Raw genomic sequence first — 19,341 nt, forward strand, 5'->3', positions numbered from 1 at the left:
CAATGGTACCTTTGTTTCTTTAAAAAATTGGTGTTTAGTTAGAGAGAGGGGGAGAATGCGGGTGGGTGAGGGGCAGAGAGAGCCAGCAAGATTCCCAAGCAGGCTCCTTGCGGTCAGTGCAGAGCCTGATGGGGGACTCGAACCTACAAACTGTGAGGTCATGACCTGAGCCAGAATCAAGAGTCAGACGCTTAAGTGACTGAGCCACCCTGGTGCCCCTAACTTGGTTTCTTCAGAAAACATTTACACAGCTGGTGTGGTTGTGTTCTGCTGATCCCAAATAAAAATGTCATTTAATCCTTGATAAAGATACGTAGGTGTATCATGTATCATCTACCCACCCCACCCCCCCCCCCCCCCGCCCCCAGTCGCTCCTTCATTAGACACAGAAGAAAGGGTCTAGCAGGACAGTGTGGCAGTACCTGGAATATGTGTTTGCCTTTGTTTTTCCTGTCTGGACTGGCTTCTCTCTCCCTGTTGGTCAGGTCTGGTTGTGGTTGCCAGGGGGAGGCAGAGAAGGGTGGAAATGTAGGATGTGCGTCTTTTCCTAGGGGAGCTGCTCAGAGTCCTGGCTGCAGTACCTTGTTAGAACAGCATGGCTTTCTTCATCGTTGAAGGCAGATTCTAGATTGAGGTCTCTGCAGACTGCCAGTGTCTTAACTTTGTACCACCCTCTCTTAGCCACTGCTACACAGTTGCCATTGGCGACCATTGTTGCTTGGTGAGTAGCCAAGAAGCGGAATTCAGGGGCTAATCTTCACATACCGAGATGACGTATGAATCCACTGTCCTTGGCAATTCCAACAGGTCCTTTGTTTTTTTTAAATTTTTTAAATGTTTTATTTATTTTTGATAGCATGAGCAGGGGAGGGGCAGAGAGAGCGAGTGAGACCCAGAATCCGAAGCAGGCTCCAGGCTCCGAGCTGTCAGCACAGAGCCCGACATGGGGCTCCAACTCACAGACCGCTAGCTAGATCACGACCTGAGCCAAAATCAGACACTTAAACGACTGAGCCACCCACGCGCCCCCAGTTCCTTTTTTTTTTTTTTTAATTTTAATTTGGGTAAAATGAAGTCAGAATTACAAAATGAATAGTTTGTGAAGACTTCAGAGGCTGTTACTCAAAATGAAACGTGACAGCTTACTCGTTGGTCAGTCTAAGTGTCTGATGTTGGTGTGATTTTTTTTTTTTTTTTTTCAAGAAGGAAAAGATGAATGCACCTACGAGTTAGGGGTCAGGGGCACTGTCATTTCCAATATTAATTGGTTTCAGAAACAACTGCGGGAAAAATTGGAAAGTGGGACTTTCAAAGGGAATTCTATCATTCATGGTTCCGAACACATGGTATACTCAAATTGGGATAATTATCTGATGGTTCGTTTACAAAGGGGATAGTGCCGTTATCCAGGGTTAGGAATAGTGGAGTTGCCCTTACTTCTTGGTCCAAAGAGAAGAAGGGGGGTGGGGTGGATGCCATTTCTGGAACAACATTTGGGAGTCGCAGTGGGAGGCTGATTTAAAGGGGCAGTACCGTGGATGTTAGAGATGGCTCAAGTGCAGGGACAGGGATGGTTAATTGATACCTGGAATAGGCGTCTGCCCCTGTGAGGACAAAATGTTCCCTTCATGATCAGAGAGTTCCAGTGTAATCAGCCTGCCACTGTGTGACCACCTGGGTCCTCTAGGGAACAGAGTTACATCAAGGCTCAGTGTTGGTCTCTGTTCATGGCAGGCTGGGAACTCGGCAGTGGCAGTGGCCAAGTCGTCCTTTGTGAGCACAATTCCATGTTGTGGGGCCCGTGCATAGTCACCAGTCTGGCCTCCATGCTGTTTTGGCTGTACATGGGTTCCATGAGCAAGCACCAGGGTAACTGGTGAAGAATGTCGACTGGCACCCACAGGTGGTTCTGCTTTTCCAGCTGACTGTTGATCCCCTCTGGTGGGCATTTATAGGGTGGGTTATGAATGTATTTACACTCTGCTCCCATTCAAGAGGCCTCCGTCTATACTTCTTTCCCCACACTTTTTTTTTTTGGGGGGGGGATGTATAATTTTGTTCTTTCTAGTTAGCTACTGCCTCTGAGTTGGTATAGACCCATCCTTTGGTCCATCTCTCTCGTTTAGAGAAGTACCACCCACAATTTTGCCTACTTGGAGCATTTCCTTTCACCGTTGTCTTTGTGGACCAAATTGAATGGGGTTGCAGTGACGTGGCCATCCACTTCCTGCTGATTCAGACATAACATGCAGATCCATATGCAAACCAGGTTTATGCTTTTTTCTCCTGAGAGGGAGGAAATCTAGAACATTCTGGGAAATCATGAGTATAGGCCGAGGAACAGGGAGGCAGCTGAGCAGTGGGAGCAGATAATCATGGGAGTCTGAGTCACCTGCATATGGAGTGAGTGAATCTGCTTGGCCCGGGCCCATTGTTACCATTTTAATTGAAAAGTAAAATGCTGCTGTGTGTAACCCATGTTACGGGTAACATCCAGTTCATGATGGGCAGGGCAGGCCCCATATTATTCCAGGGTTCCGCAGCAAGCCAGGAGCTGCTTTTGAGATGAAGGACAGTTGTTGACATAGGGCAGGACAGGGCCTTGTTCCAGAATCCTTGAGGTCTGTGCTAGGAGTCTGCTGTTATGGCTTGCCATAGGCTTTGTATAGCATTGCTGTCGGCCACAGTCACATACAATAGCATTGAGTCTGCTGAGTCTTAAGACCCAGCTGGCAGAGAAGCTTGTGCTTTGGCTTGGACCGGCTGCAGAACCCTTTCTTGGGCCCCTCTCAAAACCGGCAGCCTTATCAATGATCAGGAAATGAATTGGAGCCTATAAAACCCAAACAGACTCCCCCACTATTGAACCTCCTTATCTAGGTGGGTAATGCGAGGTGCAGCAACTTCTCTTTTACTTCATTCTTATTTTTTAAATTTTATTTATTTTTGGTGGGGGGTGAGCAGAGAGAGAATCTCAAGCAGGTTCCCTGCTGTCAGCACAGGGCCGTGTGCAGAGCTCAATCCCATGAACCATGAGAACATGAGCTGAAATCAAGAGTCGGACGCTCAACTGACAGAGCCACCCAGGCACCCCTCTCTCAATTTAGAAGCAGTATTATTTATTACATGCCCCAAGACCGCTGGATTCCTAGGTACTTCACCAGTGTAATAGACCAAGGGCTTTTGCAGGTTTTATCTGCTACCCTCTGGCATACAAGCTAGGGTGCTACTTACCAGGTCCAGTTAGCATGTCACCACTATAATGAAACAGTCCTCTGGACTATATTATGACAGAGCAGGAGACTTAGACATAGGGGCAATTTAGTAAGTTGAAACTGCCTCTGATTTTATTTACTGATCGGACTGGGAAAGAAAGCATAAGGAGTGCCAGGGGCTATGTTAATTTGGTTCAGTAAAGATAGCACGGCTGAACTGCAGCTCTAATAGGCATCGTCAGCTGATTAAATTTGCAGTAATCTGTGGTCCTGCTCTGTAACCCATGTGGCTTCTGTACTGGCCTGACAGGCAAGTTAAACGGGGACGTGGTAGAAATCACCATCCCTGTACCTCTCAAGTATTTGGTGCCATTGAGTCCTAATAATTGACCTGGCTGGATATGACCTGCTTTTGGTTTCCTGTCATTGGGTGGGCAGGCAGGGAAGGTGTTGTAGTTCCAGGACCTTCTACTTTGTCTCTTGGTACTCTGAATAGACCTCAGTTCACTCATTGGGAATCCATTGTGGGGATCCTGCTAGTTGCTGAGTGTATCTTTTCTCATTGTATGTTCTAGACCTAGGAAAATAACTGAGGATAGGTCCACGGGCCCACTGGACAGATGTGAGATGGGTTTAGTAAGATCCCATGTGGCACATGGCCTTGAGAAGCTCTTTCTTGATCTGACCACCGCAGTACAGTGGTTTCTTAGGTCTCCAGAGATCAGCCCAAGTTCAGAGCCAGAGGGTCTGGGCGTTTCCCTTTTCCCAGTGCTCAGTCCCATGGTAAATGTCTGAGGACAGTCTGGGGAAGGAAGGTGGTGGGGAAAATCCCCAGCATTCGCTCTGTGGCCATTTTGTAGGGATCTCTTCGGAGGGGACCATTAGCTTAATGGAGGAGCTCTGGGTCTGTGAAGCGGCCTGGGGTCTGGATGAGAGGCTGTCCTTGTCTTGGACTCCAGGGGGTCAGAATCTGTGATCACAGATTGCGTGTGACTCACGGTGGCACCTGTGCCTACAGTTAAGTGCTGCATGGGCTTCTATCCTTGCTGGATCCCATCCCATTATTCCCATTGTGACCAGAGAACCCGATTCCACTGTCGGTTTGCCCCACTGTCCCTTCTGGCCTGTCAAGGATAGCCACCTCAGAGCTTCTCAAAGATGCTGGTGTCCCTCTCACTAAGGCATGCTTTTCAGGCCCACCTTGGAGGGGTGGTTTAGGGGGTGGCTGGGCAGGTTGCATTTTGTAGAACCACGTCAACATTTTCAGTTCCCTGAGCTTTCAGACTCTGTTTTCTGTAATTCGGATGTCCAGGCTATGCCCTGGACCGACTAAACCAGAGTCTCTGGGGCTAGATGCAGGTATCTATAGTTTTTAAAGCTTTGCAAATGATTCCAATATGCAGGCAATATTGAGTTCCACAGTAGTGATTTCAATGTTGTCCTAGACCTTAAGCATCACTGGGCAACTTGTTAGACGTCTAGTACAGATTCTCAGGCCCCCCACCCCAGACCTACTGAATGAGAATCTCTGGGGGTGGAGTTCAGCAGTGTATCTTTACAAATTCTTCGGTGATTATGAAGCACAATAAAATTGAGAACCACTGCTCTACAGTCTCGGGGAATCCTAGCATTTTGACCTCATTAACTGTAGTCCATCATTAAGGTCAGGTTGCTGCTGGTCAGCCTGGCAAAGTCCCAGGTGCTTGAATCTCCGGTCTCCCAGGTGAGAGGCAATGTGAATGTGATCTGCAGACTTGCTTTTCAGACCTGGTTCAATTCTTAGGGAAGATTTCCTCCCTGCCTCCCACTGTTTCATTCAGTACCAAGATCTCAAGATTCCTTACCATCCTCTTTTGTAGGCTGGTTCACTTTTTATTCATATATCCTTGGGGTTTCTTTTCTTTTCTCTTCTTTTCTTTTTTAAATATGGTTTATTGTCAAATTGGTTTCCATGCAACACCCAGTGCTCATCCCAACAAGTGCCCTTCTCTCTGCTCATTACCCACTTCCCCTCTCCCCCACCCCCCATCTATCCTTGGTTTGCTCTTAGTCCTTAAGAGTCTCTTATGGTTTGCCTTCCTCCCTCTCTGTAACTCCCCCCCCCCCCCCCCTTCTCCTCCCCCGTGGTCTTCTGTTAAGTTTCTCAAGATCCACATATGAGTGAAAACATTAGGGTATCTGTCTTTCTCTGCCTGGCTTATTTCACTTATCATAACACTCTCCAGTTCCTTCCACGTTGCAGCAAATGAAAGGATTTCATTCTTTCTCATTGTCAAGTAGTATTCCATTGTATATATGAATCACGTTTTCTTTATTTACTCGTCAGTTGATGGACATTTAGACTCTTTCCATAATTTGGCTATTGTTGAAAGTGCTGGTATAAACAACAGGGGACATGTGCCCCTATGCATCAGCACTCCTGTATCCCTTGGGTAAATTCCTAGCAGTGCTATTGCTGGGCCATAGAGTAATTCTATTTTTAAGTTTTCGAGGAACCTCCGCACTGCTTTCCAGAGCGGCTGCACCAGTTTGCGTTCCCACCAGCAGTGCCAGAGGGTTCCCGTTTCTCCACATCCCCTCCAGCATCTGGAGTCTCCTGACCCATCCTTGGGGTTTCATCTGAATGTGAATGGTCTCCCATATTTGATGCCACACTATGGGCAGGCCCTGAGGTGTGTCTCTTGTTCCGTCTCAAAAGGTTGTTTCAAGATCACCAGGATTTAGCACATGCCGCCAGGGTTAAAGCATCTTGAGGGTTTACTTATTTCTCTGTTTTCCTCTTTGCTCTCTACTTTTGGTCTTTGAGGTTTCCTTAATTTCTTGCCGGTTCAACTATGCATTTTATAAAGCTACGTAAAAAGATTTTTTCCAGCATTTTTTGTTATTTTCAGTGGGAGGAGTGTTCAGGATATTTTGTCTACCACCCGTCAGAATGTACAAAAGAATTTTAACGGTTACTCAGGTTTCACACTACAGATTTATTGCAGTCTGACCTCTGATTTCTTAACTTAATCTGCATAGCAAGATCTATGCAGATACTTTTAATACACTGCTTTTCTAGTAGTTGGTGCCTTGCATTCATGGTGGCAGATCCATGACATAAATGTTGATGGCAGATTTTAGCTGCCATACAAATGGTCATCTTTCCTCCTTAGATGTGTGTGCCATAGTTTCCTGTTTTATTAGTGATTATTTGAATTATGAAAACTCCTTTATTTCTGTGTATAACTAGGATGGTCTCCTTGAATTGAATGAGGGATCAGTCTCCTGACTGGCTAGTTTATGTTGTGGTAACGAAGACCTTGGACAACTCGGGCTCACCTTTGATCCTGCGGGCCTAGGTGGCTCCAAGGGCAGCTGACCTCAGCATTCCCGGCTGTTTCCACATTTCCATCTCCATCCAGTGTTGTGCTTGAACGTTTCCTGGGGCAGGGAAGAGAGGCGGGAAAATTGCACGTGGGTGTATGGACATCGTTTCCACGTTCAGTAGGCTGGAACTAGTCACACCAAGGGGGCTGGGGAATCTTTTTGTGTGTCCAGGAAAGGAGGGGCACTGTTGACCACTTTTCCGGGTTGACTCTGCCTAACTGTAGCCTAACGGGTATTTATTAGGGGATGAGCAAGGTCAAAGGCTCCAAGAGACTGCTTTGGAGCAGTGAGGACCTGGCGGCTCTGGAAGGCCTCTGGAGCAGGACCCTATTGGAGTCTTGCTTGGGGCCACTGCCAGAATGAGTGACTGAAGGTCAGCTATGCCATTACTGTGGGTCACTCCACTCAAGGTTCACCTACCTACCTACCTACCTACCTTCCTTCCTTCCTTCCTTCCTTCCTTCCTTCCTTCCTTCCTCTCTCTCTCTCTCTCTCTCTCTCTCTCTCTCTTTCTCTCTTTCTCTCTTTCTCTTCCCCCCTCTCTCTCTCTCTCTCTCTCTGTTTCTTTTAAATATTGATTTTTGGGAGAGTGTGAGCATGAGTGGGGGAGGGACAGAGAGCGGGAGACAGAGGATCCGAAGCAGGCTCTGTGCTGAGCTCAGGAACCGTGAGATCCAGACCTGAGCTGACGTTGGACGCTTAACCAGCTGAGCCACGCAGGTGCCCCAGGGTTCATATTTCTGAGCAAGAGCCCTGCTGGCTGAGTTTAGATCGTGGCCTTCTCTTGACTGCACCACACTGTGGGAGGAAAGAGGTTCTGAGGGGAGTTGGGGACCCTTTCAGGTTCCATATTTAGGGTGCAGAATGCCTGTTTTGTCATCCCACAGACTAAACCCAGTACAGGAAACGTATTTAGCCACAAAAGAGGTTGAGGAGTGTTAGGAAGAGGGACTGGATGACCGGTGACCAAAAAGTGACCGGTTTCTTTTGCAGTTGAAATTTGTTGACACCTAATTTAAAAACAAAACAAGAGGGTATGAAGTTGATAGAGTTGGTATACCGAGTGCTTCCAAACTTTCTATGTGACTGTAAAAGACGGCATAAGAAATCTGCTTTGGTGTTTTGTTTGCTTTTCCTGACAGTTTTCCTTTTTCTTTTTTTAAACGTTTATTTTTGAGAGAGAGAGAGAGAGAGAGACCGAGAGACCTTGGATGCACGACTGGGGAAGAGGCAGAGGAAGAGCGAGATGGAGAATCCCAGGCAGGCTTTGCACTGCCAGTGCAGAGCCCCGTGCGGGGTTGGAACCCACAAACATGAGATCATGATCTGAGCTGAAATCAGGTGTTGGATGACCAAGGAACTAAGCCACCCAGGCGCCCCGACAGTTTGTTATTTTTAAGAGAAGGAATCCACCGATTATAGGTTATTTGTTTATATTTAGGCCTCAACAGGGAAGTGACACGTTAGCAGTCCTTACTTGAGGTTCCCCATTGCCTGATTTTAGGAGTTAGATGCCAACTGATACTGAGATAATTAAAGGTTACGTCCACGGAGATAATATTAAAACTTTCATGTCAAGTTGTCACCAGGAGAGGTTCATGCACACTACGCTGCTTCGTTGCAATAATATTTTTGGTTATTAAATACAGAACAGAATTCTATTCCTGTCAAGCAAGTTTGCCATCTTTCTTCTGCATCATTGACCTGTCTTTATGTGTCAAGACTTCCTTCTGTGCCTCACTTTTTAACCAGCACTTGTGAAAATGAGGGTTTAAGTTTCAAGTCCACAGGTGTGATTTTACTTGTGAAGGCTTAATCAGAAATGTAGGATCCGAAGGAATGTAAGATTCAGTACAAATAAAATTCAGGCAAGAACTGTGAGGCTCACAGTGTTCTTATTTTATATGCCCTCACTATGTTTGGGACATTGAAAGTGGGGTTCTAAGAAAGAAAAAGCCTGGGCAGAGTGCTGTCCGTTGGGATTCTTGGTTTACTTGAGTTTGTGGATGGAATACCTCTTATTTCAGAGGTTAGGGGAGAATACTGAACAACATCTAATTTAAAAGGTTATGGTATAGCTCTTACGATGACTGCTGCTGTGTCTCCTATTGGGAGTAGTTAGGTAGGGCTTTAAAAATGTCCCTGTGGGGTAAAAACACTGACTAGGAAATGCCAGCTACTTCCTGGATCTGGAGTTTAGTTCAGTTTCTGTTTGTAGCTGTTAATTGTATACCTGTGAACATGGACACTTAAGAACTATTTTGAGGGTCAAGAACAAGCAAATGATATCTGTGCAAGTGTCCAAGCATTAGTTTTATAACTGCGGAACTTCCAAGCTTCGGTATTCATACTTCTTAGTTCGTCATCTTCCTGTCTTTTTGCCTTTGACCTGAGAGACTCAGTCCAGGCTACGTGAGGTTGGTGCACATTTGACCATTTAGTTCAATCTGATGCCTTCGTATAACGCCAGAAGAGGCCTCATTCCACCTTGTCAGAGTTGTGATAAAATGGGTTTGGATTTCAAAGCAGTTTAAGAAATAGTACAATCTTAAATTATTATGTGTAGTGGCCAATCGACCAATCATGGCTTTAGTTGCAGAAGGATGGTCTCCATTAACGATGGTGTATATTTGCCTCAAAGCACAGTGATGCTAGAAATAAGCCCTCTCCCACCCCCTCATTTTCCTTTACTTAGGTTTTTCAAAAAATGGCACACAATACTAGCATAATGCTTGAATACCTCCCCTGTTCCCCACCCCCCCCCGCTCAGTTTCAGTGTTAGAAGGCCAGGTGAATTTTCACAGAATACAGGAAAACATACATAAGAACAGTATCTTCGAATTACTCATATTTTTGAGTTTGAAGAAGGACTAAACAAATCTATTTTTAACCTTTTGTTCTGTTTAGTATTGGCATTTTCAAATGTCATTGTAACTTGTTTTTCTCTTTGGTTATTTGTCCCTCATGTGGAATGGTTGTTTATTATTCTTACAGTTGTGCTTTTCAATATTAAAATTTCTTTAAAAATGACAAGTGAAGGGGCGCCTGGGCGGCTCAGTTGGTTTCGTGTCCGACTTTGGCTCAGGTCATGATCTCATGGCTTGTTGAGTTTGAGCCACACACGCTGGGCTCTGTGCTGACAGCTCAGAGCCCGGAGCCCGCTGCGGGTTCTGTGTCTCCCTGTCTCTTTGCCTGCACTCTGTCTCTGTCTCTCTCTCTCAAAAAATAAACATTAAAGGAAAACACAAGTGGAAAATCTATGCAAATAACATTGCAGACAAGCATTCTGTGTTGTGTACCGTTTAGTGCTATCCAAAGTTAAACTGTTTTGCAAATGAGCTGTCCGCTGGCTGTGGTGTTACTAGCTTGGATTATATGATGTGTATCTGTTTACAAGACACTAAGCTCCAAAGCAATTTCTGTTAAGCTGCAGGCGGTTCAGACAGTTTTATCTCTTTAAAGATCTTCAGCATTAAAGTGTTTTTAATTTCAAGTGACGTTGACGGATTCAAAAGGCCGGTGGATTCGACAATGGGGAAATATTGTAAATCCCTGCCACTAACTTTGTGAAGCAGAAAGTAGGATCTAGGTTTCAAATGTAGTATGAGGTTGACTCTTTAAAAGAATTAGGCCTTTTACTTGGAGATAATTGTAGATCATATGCCTTCGTAAGAAATAGTACAGAGATACTGTGTATTCTTGATCCAGTTTTTCACAATGGTAACATCTTGGGAGTCCTACGGTATGATATTACAGCCAGGATACTGACACTGAAAGAGTTAAGGAACAGAGGCGTTTCATCACCAAGAATAGTTCATGTTGCTGTTTATCATTTGTCTCACCCCCACTCTGACCGCTGGCAACCCCTGATCTATTCTCCATTTCTATACTTGTATAATTTTGAGAATGTCGTGAGTGCAGTCATATCGTGTAGCCTTTCGGGACTGGCTTTTAGACTTTGGTGTCATTCTTTGGAGATTCATCCAGGTTGTTCCACGTGTCAGTAGTTGGTTCCTTTTTATTGCTTAATGGGACTCCATGGTATCAGTTGTACCACAGTTCGTTTAACCATCCCCCTGTGGAAAGACACCAGAGTCATTCCCAGGTTTGACAGTTACGAGTAAAGCTCTTACAAACACTGACGTACAGGTCTTCGTGTGGATGAAAGTCTTCATTTCTCTGGGAAAAATGCTTAAGATTTGGGGTTCAGGAAAGAGTGGACTTGCCACCAAATCACAGTTTCTCTGGGATGTATGCTTAGGGGTACGGTTTGCTGGGTCCTTTGGTATATGCATGTTGAGTGTTTTTTGGTTTTTGTTTTTTTTCCCAGACACTGCTGCCGTTTTCTAGAGTAGCTGTACCATTTTGTATCCTACCAGCAATTTCTGAGTGGTCTAGTTTTTCTCATCCTTAGCAGCAATTGGTGTTGTCGCTGTTTTTATTTTTTTATTTTTTTATTTTTGCCATTCTCATAGGTGTGTAGTGTTATCTCATTGTGGTTGTGATTTGTATTTCCTTAACTGCTAATGATGGTGAACATGTCTTCATGTGCTTATTTGTCAACTGTGTATCTTCTTTGATACAGTGTCTGTGCTTTTGGTGCCCAATCTACTTTTTACCTAGACCCTGAAGAGTTTACCCCATTCTCCCCTCCCCTAATTTTATAGTTTCATGTTTTAGCTTTAAGTCCGTGATCCATTTTAAGTTCGTATGTTGTATAAAGCGTTAGACTTAGGTTGAGGCTTGCTTTTTGTTCGTCCTTTGGGTAGTCCGTTGCTCCAGCATCATTTGTTGAAAAGGCTGACTTTCCTCCTTTGGATTGCCTTTGCACTTTTCTCAGAAATCAGCAGGCCATGCTTGTGGAGCTATTTTTGGATTCTGTGTTCCACTGATGGATATATCTGTCTCTGGCAGTGCCTCACAGTTTTGATTACATTATGTATATACTGAGTGTTGAGATCAGATTAATATCAGCACTTTTTTCCCAAATTGTTTTGGCTATTCTATTTATTTTACCTTCACACATAAATTTTGTTTTATTAAAATTTTTTTTAATGTTTATTTTTGAGAGAGAGACAGAGTGCAAGTGAGGGAGGGACAGGGAGGGAGAGGGAGACACAGAATCTGAAACAAGCTCCAGGCTCTGGGCTTCAGAGCCTGATGTGGGGCTTGAACTCACAGACCATGAGATAATGACCTGAGCTGAAGTTGGATGCTTAACCGACTGAGCCACCCAGGTGCCCTTCATTTATTTATTTTTTAAAATTTATTTTTGAGAGAGAGCGCGCAAGGGGCAGAGAGACGGAGATCGAGGATCTGAAGCGGGCTCTGTGCTGACAACAGACAGTCCAATGAGGGGCTCGAATTCATGAACTGTGAGATCATGACCTGAGTCGAAGTTGGCACTTAACCAACTGAGCCACCCAGGCGCCGCTACCTTTGTGCATAAATTTTAGAATAGTCCTGTTGATATCCATAAACTTTTGTCTAGGATTTTGATAGGAATTGCATTAATCTGGGCTATTGGGTTGGGGAAAACTGACATCTCTGCTATATTGTCTTCCCATCTAGTATACCTCTTGTGTATCTGTTTATAAGATGGTCAGGAGTGGCCACCAGAGGACACAGAGGAGAGGCTCGGGAAAACAAAGTGTACTATACTAATAGGTCCTTGAGACTTAGCATGGCATGCCACACATGGCCACATGGAAGAATACCACGGTGGTCAGGAGGCAAAAGATGGCGGTGAGGGGCCTGCTTAAGCCATAGCCTTTATTGGGATTTCTACAGGAAAGGCATGGCAAGGGTAGGGTGAATAGCTTGGAACTGACTAGTTGAATAACTTAAGTAGGCTCTGGGCTATTGAGATAGTTGGATAGTAACTGCCCCTGGGATGATTAAGGCAGAAGAATATTACCTTCTGGGGGGGGTGTATGGGCCAGATAGAGGAGGGTATGGCTCTGGATTGGTTAGTTTGCATATGAAAGAAAATTTTCTGAGCCTTTGCTGTCTCTAAGAATTGGCTAGCCTTGGGAGGGTCAGTCTCTGCATAGTCAGAAAGGTTTTTAAAGATGTCAATACATCATAATTACATAACGATACAGTACACACAAAAATTCATCTTTCCATTTATTTAGATCTTCTTGGATTTCTTTTAAATGATATTGTGTAGTTAGAACATGTAGATCCTTTATATGTTGGATATATATATGTATATATACACATACACACACATATATATTTTAATATTTGTTTATTTTTGAGAGAGAGAGTTCTAGCAGGAGAGGGGCAGAGAGAGGGAGACACAGAATCTGAAACAGGCTCCAGATTCTGAGCTAACATTATGAGCTGTTAGCACAGAGCCTGACGTGGGGCTCGAACTTGGGAATGGCACGATCATGACCTGAGCTGAAGTCGGACCCTTAACTGAGCTACCCAGGCACCCCTTGTTCGGTTTATATTTAAGTATTTAATATTTTTAGTGATTGCAAATAGCATTTTTTTTTAATGCTCATTTATTTGTGAGAGAGAGAGAGAGGGAGGGAGGAAAGAGGGAGTGGCAGAGAGAGACAGAGAGAGAGAGAGAGAGAGGGAGACAAGGAATCTGAAGCAGGCTCCAAGCTCTGAGCTGTCAGCACAGAGCCCGTTTTGGGGCTGGAACTCACAAATTGCGAGATCCAGACCTGAGCCGAGGTTTTATGCTTAACCAGCTGAGCCACCCAGGAGCCCCTGAATTATGCTGTTTTAGAGAAGTGCTTCCACACTACGTATTTTGTTTGTTTCAGAATCGGGCCCCTCTATATGTAGCATCCTGAACCTACTCTATCTTAGTTTATGGTCACACTGTGATTTCATTGACGTGTGTTCTGGTGTATGAATTCCGGCAATGAGTGTATGTAATTTTCTTAGCATGACACCTAGGGAATTAACTGGATTTGATAAAATAGCCTACTGAATTTTTAAGTGGATTATATTGACACTTCGGAATAACATTTACTACTCTGAGATTTTGGGAGGAGTCATTTAAAAGTTTAAGGCAGTGTAAGACTTTTTTCGAAGTCGGAGGTGCTGGAGCATGGTAGGCTCTGTCCTGCCATCTGTGTTCAGCTCCTGGTATCTGAGTGAACTGGACAGAGAGACCTGCTGTCCCTCTTTGAAGCCTCCGTTCCTTGTGTTTAGAGACTGAGTAACAGTGGCCTTGCAGGATCAGCTATGGAGTGCAAGCTCTTAGTAACTGACAAGTGCCGTATGTATGTGCCTTTCCTTCACTAGATACATTTTTACCTTTCTCTGGGACACTTACTGCTTTCTCAGGAATAAGACCCATGTTTTGAAAATAATTTGGAAACTAGTTCTTAAAAGTGGAGAGTGAATTTTGTTGAGTGTCTTGTCTTTTACCTATAGGTTAAAGAACTAAGAGATACATATGAACTAATCTCTCTCTCTTTTTTTCCCCCTTTTTCAGGCAATTGCCGTCTTAACTGAGTTAATTAGGGAAAACTTCAGAAATAGCAAATTAAAACAGTGCCTCTTACCAACCCTTGGGGAGCTGATCTACCTTGTAGCCACCCAGGTGAGACCTTCTGATTACCTCTATTGCTGTTTGACATGTTCTGACATATCCTGGCTAACAAGCGTTAATATCCTATAAAAGTTGTTTTGGTTTCACCCCTTAGAGCGTTGCATGTTGGAATCAGCTTGTCCAGTTCTGCAAATCATTAAAAAAAAAAAAATTACATTGACTGCAGATCAATTTGGGAAGTACTGTTATCTTGATAATTTTGAGTCTTCTGCTGTGTATTTGGAATTGTACTGAATGTGTCTTTTTTTTTTTTAATGTTTTTATTTTAGAGAGAGAGTGAGCATGAGTGGGGGGGGGGGGAGAGGGACAGAGGAGGAGAGAGAGAGAGAATCGCAGGTAGGCTCCATGGTCAGTGGTCATTGCAGAGCCCGACATGGGGCTCGATGCCATGAGCCTGGGGTCATGACCAAGTTTTGCAGGCCCCCAGAGTAAAAGCAGACTTTCGGTGCTCAGCTTAGCCTTCGTGCTTGCAGTTATCTAACTTTTGGTTTGATTCTTTGTTTCCCTGTCAGATCTCTGATGCATTGTGAGGATGTCAGAATAAAAAGAGTTGCTTTCATTAGAAGAGTGGTCAGGTGCCTAGTTGGCCATCTGATCAGGGATGAGAGTGTAGTGTAATTCTTTTTGTTGTTGTTTCTTTTCTTTTCTTTTCTTTTTTTGAATTATTATTATTCCCTCCAGCTTAATTGAGATGTAATTGGCATGCAGCCAACTGTACATGTTTAATGATTACAATTTGGTCAATTTATACACACACACACACACACACACACACACACACACACCTGTGAAAGCATCACCACAGTTTAGATAATGAACATACCCGTCATTTCCAAAAGACTCTCCACACTTTTTGCAATAATACCTTCCTCCTGCCCATCTACTGCTGCCCGCATCCACTCATTTGCTTTCTGTCACACAGACTAGTTTGCATTTTCTAGAATCTTTTGGAATCATATAGAATGCTATTTCTATTTGCTTTGAGAAGTAGATGTAAAGAATCCTCTTCTTTGGTACATACTTGAATTGGATATAAGCTAGGCTGTTTTAATAAAGGGGTGGTTCTGTGGCATTTGACTTCAACTTAGGTTAGCAAACTGGAAACGGAAGTTAGGTCCCTGGATCCGTAAAATCATTAACTTTTCACGAGATGAGGGCTTTCCTGGAATGGTCACTCTGAATATATGCGAACCTTCAAATCTCTGCTCATTGCTGGTGTAGTAAGACTGACCCGCTGTGATAGTGTGTATTGTGTACAATACAGAGACCTAAGCCCTGTCCTGTTGGCTCTCTGGAAGCACCCCAAGGTGACGGGCTTGAGAACGGAAGAGCAGAGCGGAATCGGCCAACAACATGATGAGGCAGTTTGCTTATTGTTTGTGTGTATTTTCTTTTATCAGGGGTACCTCCCACCTTGAGCCTGGGCGTTCTGTTGTGTCACCTTTTTGTCCAGCTGATAATGATCTCGCACCTGCCCAGTTACAAGAACTCTTAGATGACCTCCTTGCTTTGTTCTGTGCCTGTTACCCTCTCTTAGCCAGACGGAGCCTGTGAGAACCACGGGCGTCTTCAGTGTCTGTCACTCCTCAGAGCCCTTCAGCGCTTCTTCCTGTCACGGCCAAGTCCTGCCACTGACCTTGTAGGTCCTGGGGGGCTGCCTTCCCGGTGCCTGTGTGACCTCCTGTCTCCCTGCTGTCCTCCTGCCTTCCTGCTCCCGCCACACTGACCTCCCCATGGCTCTTCGAGCCCGCCATGCCACACTCCTGCCTCAGCACCTTTGCGCTTGTCCATCCTGCTGGCACTGATTCTTCCCGAGATACTTGCGTTTTCTCTGTTCGGATCCTTCAGAGAGTTTTTTCCTTCGTGGTCTTGCGTGGTAGGAGATGGGGCCACCCTATCTACGGTCTTCCTCTCGCTCTGTACCCTGCTCTGGCTTTCTTTGTAGCAGCCCCAGCATCTTGGCTGACTTGTCTTGTTTCCTCCTCCTCCACCTGCTTCTTCCTTGTTTCTCTTCTTCGTCGTCTTCTTTTCCTACTAAATACTACTAACAGAAAATTTATCAGTCCTGTTCACGGCTGTGTGACCGTCATTTAGAAGAATTCCTGGCACTTCGTAAGTGCTTCCATAAGGCGCGCCCCACACCAAGACCAATGGGACAGGAGGGAGTGAGCAAGGAGGCAGGGCTGGAGAGACTGGCCAGGGCATGTTCAGGAAGGAATCCGGATGAGTCCGATGTCGTCGTCTTAAGCCTGTGAGCAAGGGGAAGTCACTAGGGTTTTAAAAAAAATTTTTTTTTTTTTCAACGTTTATTTATTTTTGGGACAGAGAGAGACAGAGCATGAACGGGGGAGGGGCAGAGAGAGAGGGAGACACAGAATCGGAACCAGGCTCCAGGCTCTGAGCCATCAGCCCAGAGCCCGATGCGGGGCTGGAACTCCCGGACCGTGAGATCGTGACCTGGCTGAAGTCGGACGCTTCACCGACTGCGCCACCCAGGCGCCCCGTTAGGGTTTTAAAGAAGGGTAATGGTGTCATCTGATTTCAGTGCCAGAGGGATGACTCTGGCTTAAAGGTGGAGAATAAGTGGGAGAATGGTAGGAAAAGATTCTGAGCTGAAATGAGAGTAAGCGAAGTAGGAGTGAAGTTAGGCGTGCGAAGAGGGTGGTTCAGGAAAGAGAAAGCCAGTAGGGCTCAGGTAGCTGACGGTCCATGAAAAAGTTCTGAAAAGAGCCTGCTGGATCGAGTGGCGTGAAAGTCACCAGAAACTCAACAGGAGCTGTTTTATATGTTTATTTACTTGACTTCAAGCGAGGGAGTTGGAAGAAAGCATCCTGGAGCGCGCTGAGCCTCGAGCAGGAGGTGAGGAAGCTGGGACCAGCAATGTGAATCGAGAACAGGTGTGAGAAGGAATGGAGGGGCCGAGGCCGAAGGGAGCCCCGTTTGGAAGATGGGGACGGTGAGGTTATTGTAGTGGAAATGGAAAGGACCCCGTGGACAGGACTTGGAAAACTTAGCAGTATGGAGTAGATAGCAAGGTAATGACCCTGGAGGAGGCAGGATGGGAATGGGATGCTGGGCCCACGTGGAAGGGGTGGAGGAGCCTGTCCCGTTGTAACCGCTGGGTGTAAGTAGCAGATGGCTTCAGGGGTAGGAACGCCGGGGGCTGCTTTCTCACTCACGACTTCCGTGATCTCTGTGGCGGAGGGAAGTCGGTGCCGTGGCCAGAGGATCACAGCTGAGAAGTGGCCCTTTCTGAGAGGGAGTCGGTCGGAGAACCGGATGCTGCAGAGTGAGCACGAAGCTCCCTGGGCTTGCTGATCCCACGTCATCCATGGGCTCTGTGTGCTGGGGTCACCCCTCCCAGAGCCCCGCTGCCTGAGCGCAGGCCTGGGGAAGCAAGCCGCCGGCTCCCTCGGGGGTTGGTTTCCCCAGAGAAGGGAAAAGGACACGGGGGAAGGGTTTTGGCCTTTGGCCGGAGGGATTCAATGACAGACCAGGGGATCTAAGTGGCTGGGGGAGGGTAGGCGATAGAGTACCGAAAGGGTGTGGTAGGCGGTCTGAACAAGTGAGCTGGAAGGGAAGAAAGTCACGTTTGGACGTGAAATTGGGTGCTGAATTTTTGTGATTTTCGATAGTGACTTTCAAGCTGCAGCAGCCTGGGATGATAATGTCTAGCCTCTGACCTGTGTGGGATTCTGTGATGGAGCAAGGATACGGTGTTAATGGGTCATGATTCTCATCATGCGTATAAAAAGCATCTGGACCAATAAGGTACCAGTTCTAAAATTTGGATGGTCTTAAATATTTTCTCCAAACAGAACCTAAAGCGATTAATTGCCCCCCCCCCCGCCCCCCCAATCTTTCTGTGTGGTACCTAATTTATAATTAGATTTTATTTTTATTTTATTAAAAAAAAATTTTTTTTTAACGTTTATTTATTTTTGAGACAGAGAGAGACAGAGCATGAACGGGGGAGGGGCAGAGAGAGAGGGAGACACAGAATCGGAAACAGGCTCCGGGCTCTGAGCCATCAGCCCAGAGCCCACCGCAGGGCTCGAACTCACGGACCGTGAGATCGTGACCTGAGCCGAAGTCGGACGCTTAACCGACTGAGCCACCCAGGCGCCCCTATAATTAGATTTTATTTGAGAAATTACAGTCGTGTTTCTGTGGTTGTTACCCTAACTTGGTTCTTCTGTGAGAGAATCCTTGCCGATATCATTAAAATCAGCGAACCCACCAGTCACACTTGCTTATTTTTATTTAGCACATTGTCTTACCGGGCAACATACTGCCTTTTACTTATGCTTGTGGGTTTTCCTGAGATCCTCCTCAGAGCTGTGAGTTCTGTGCTTTCAAATCCTTTCGAATAATGGAATACCTTTCAGGTAGGAATATCTGTATTCTCACCTACGATTGTCAATAGAGTAGTTTCTCTGCCAAGTGGATCGTATTGTCATTTCTTAGTTTTCTTTTTTTTTCTTCTTCCTGCCTGGCTTCTGCTGGAGGGGTCTGATGAACATCATATAGAACATGAGGAGAAAGGACAAACACCTTGTGTGTACAACGTAGTAAAAGACCCCCTCACTGGGTCAGAATTGCCAGGTAGTGATACTTTTCAATAGGATATTAAGAAGCTTCAGAGAGTTTGTATGTTTGAAACGGCCTTTTTCTCGAACGGGTTAATCTCTTTTGTGCTGTTAGCTTCACTGCTTTTCCTTCCACTTTTTTTTAGGAAGAAAAAAAGAAGAACCCTAGAGAATGCTGGGCCGTTCCCTTGGCTTCGTACACAGTGCTAATGAGGTGCCTTCGGGAAGGGGTAAGGCTCCTTTGTGGTCCTCTGTAGACACCCGCCATCGTAATAACCCTTCAGGCGCTGTGTGAGGAGTGTAGCCTGCGGCCGTGCGGGGAGCTTGTCAACCGAGTATCGCTCCTGAATTTAAATAATCCCGACAAGCCGCTGTGAGCAAGTGACCTGTGGTGGGGCAAGTGCAAAAATGAGCCAGCTCTCTCATTCACTTTTTGAAGCGTCTCGCCTTTTTAAAATACGGTAGCAAACACAAGCATCGTAAGTAGCTTTTTCATAACCTATCCTCAATACTCCCCTGCTCTTAAACTCCTTGACACACCAGTTTAGCAAGCAGGGTGTATGCAGAGACCTCGCTGGGGGCCTCA

The 19,341-nt window shown here is 45.6% G+C and overlaps 1 protein-coding gene across 15 annotated transcripts in view; it reads left to right on the top strand.

Moving 5' to 3' along the window:
* Nucleotides 1-19,341, top strand: part of ULK4 (unc-51 like kinase 4) — a 571,462-nt gene that overhangs the window by 78,216 nt on the left and 473,905 nt on the right. For 14 of the 15 annotated variants that reach the window (XR_008298071.1, XM_053221605.1, XM_053221617.1 and 11 more), the window contains 2 exons: nt 14,050-14,157; nt 18,902-18,985. Coding sequence is in view for 14 of the 15 variants with exons in the window: in XM_053221605.1 (XP_053077580.1) it covers nt 14,050-14,157; nt 18,902-18,985 (192 nt within the window). In the remaining variant the exon portion in view is untranslated. The remainder of the gene's footprint in view (nt 1-14,049; nt 14,158-18,901; nt 18,986-19,341) is intronic. The other variant, XM_053221607.1, reaches the window with a different exon arrangement.

The sequence above is a fragment of the Acinonyx jubatus genome, chromosome C2 (genome assembly GCF_027475565.1).
Source record: "Acinonyx jubatus isolate Ajub_Pintada_27869175 chromosome C2, VMU_Ajub_asm_v1.0, whole genome shotgun sequence".
NCBI lineage: Eukaryota > Metazoa > Chordata > Mammalia > Carnivora > Felidae > Acinonyx > Acinonyx jubatus.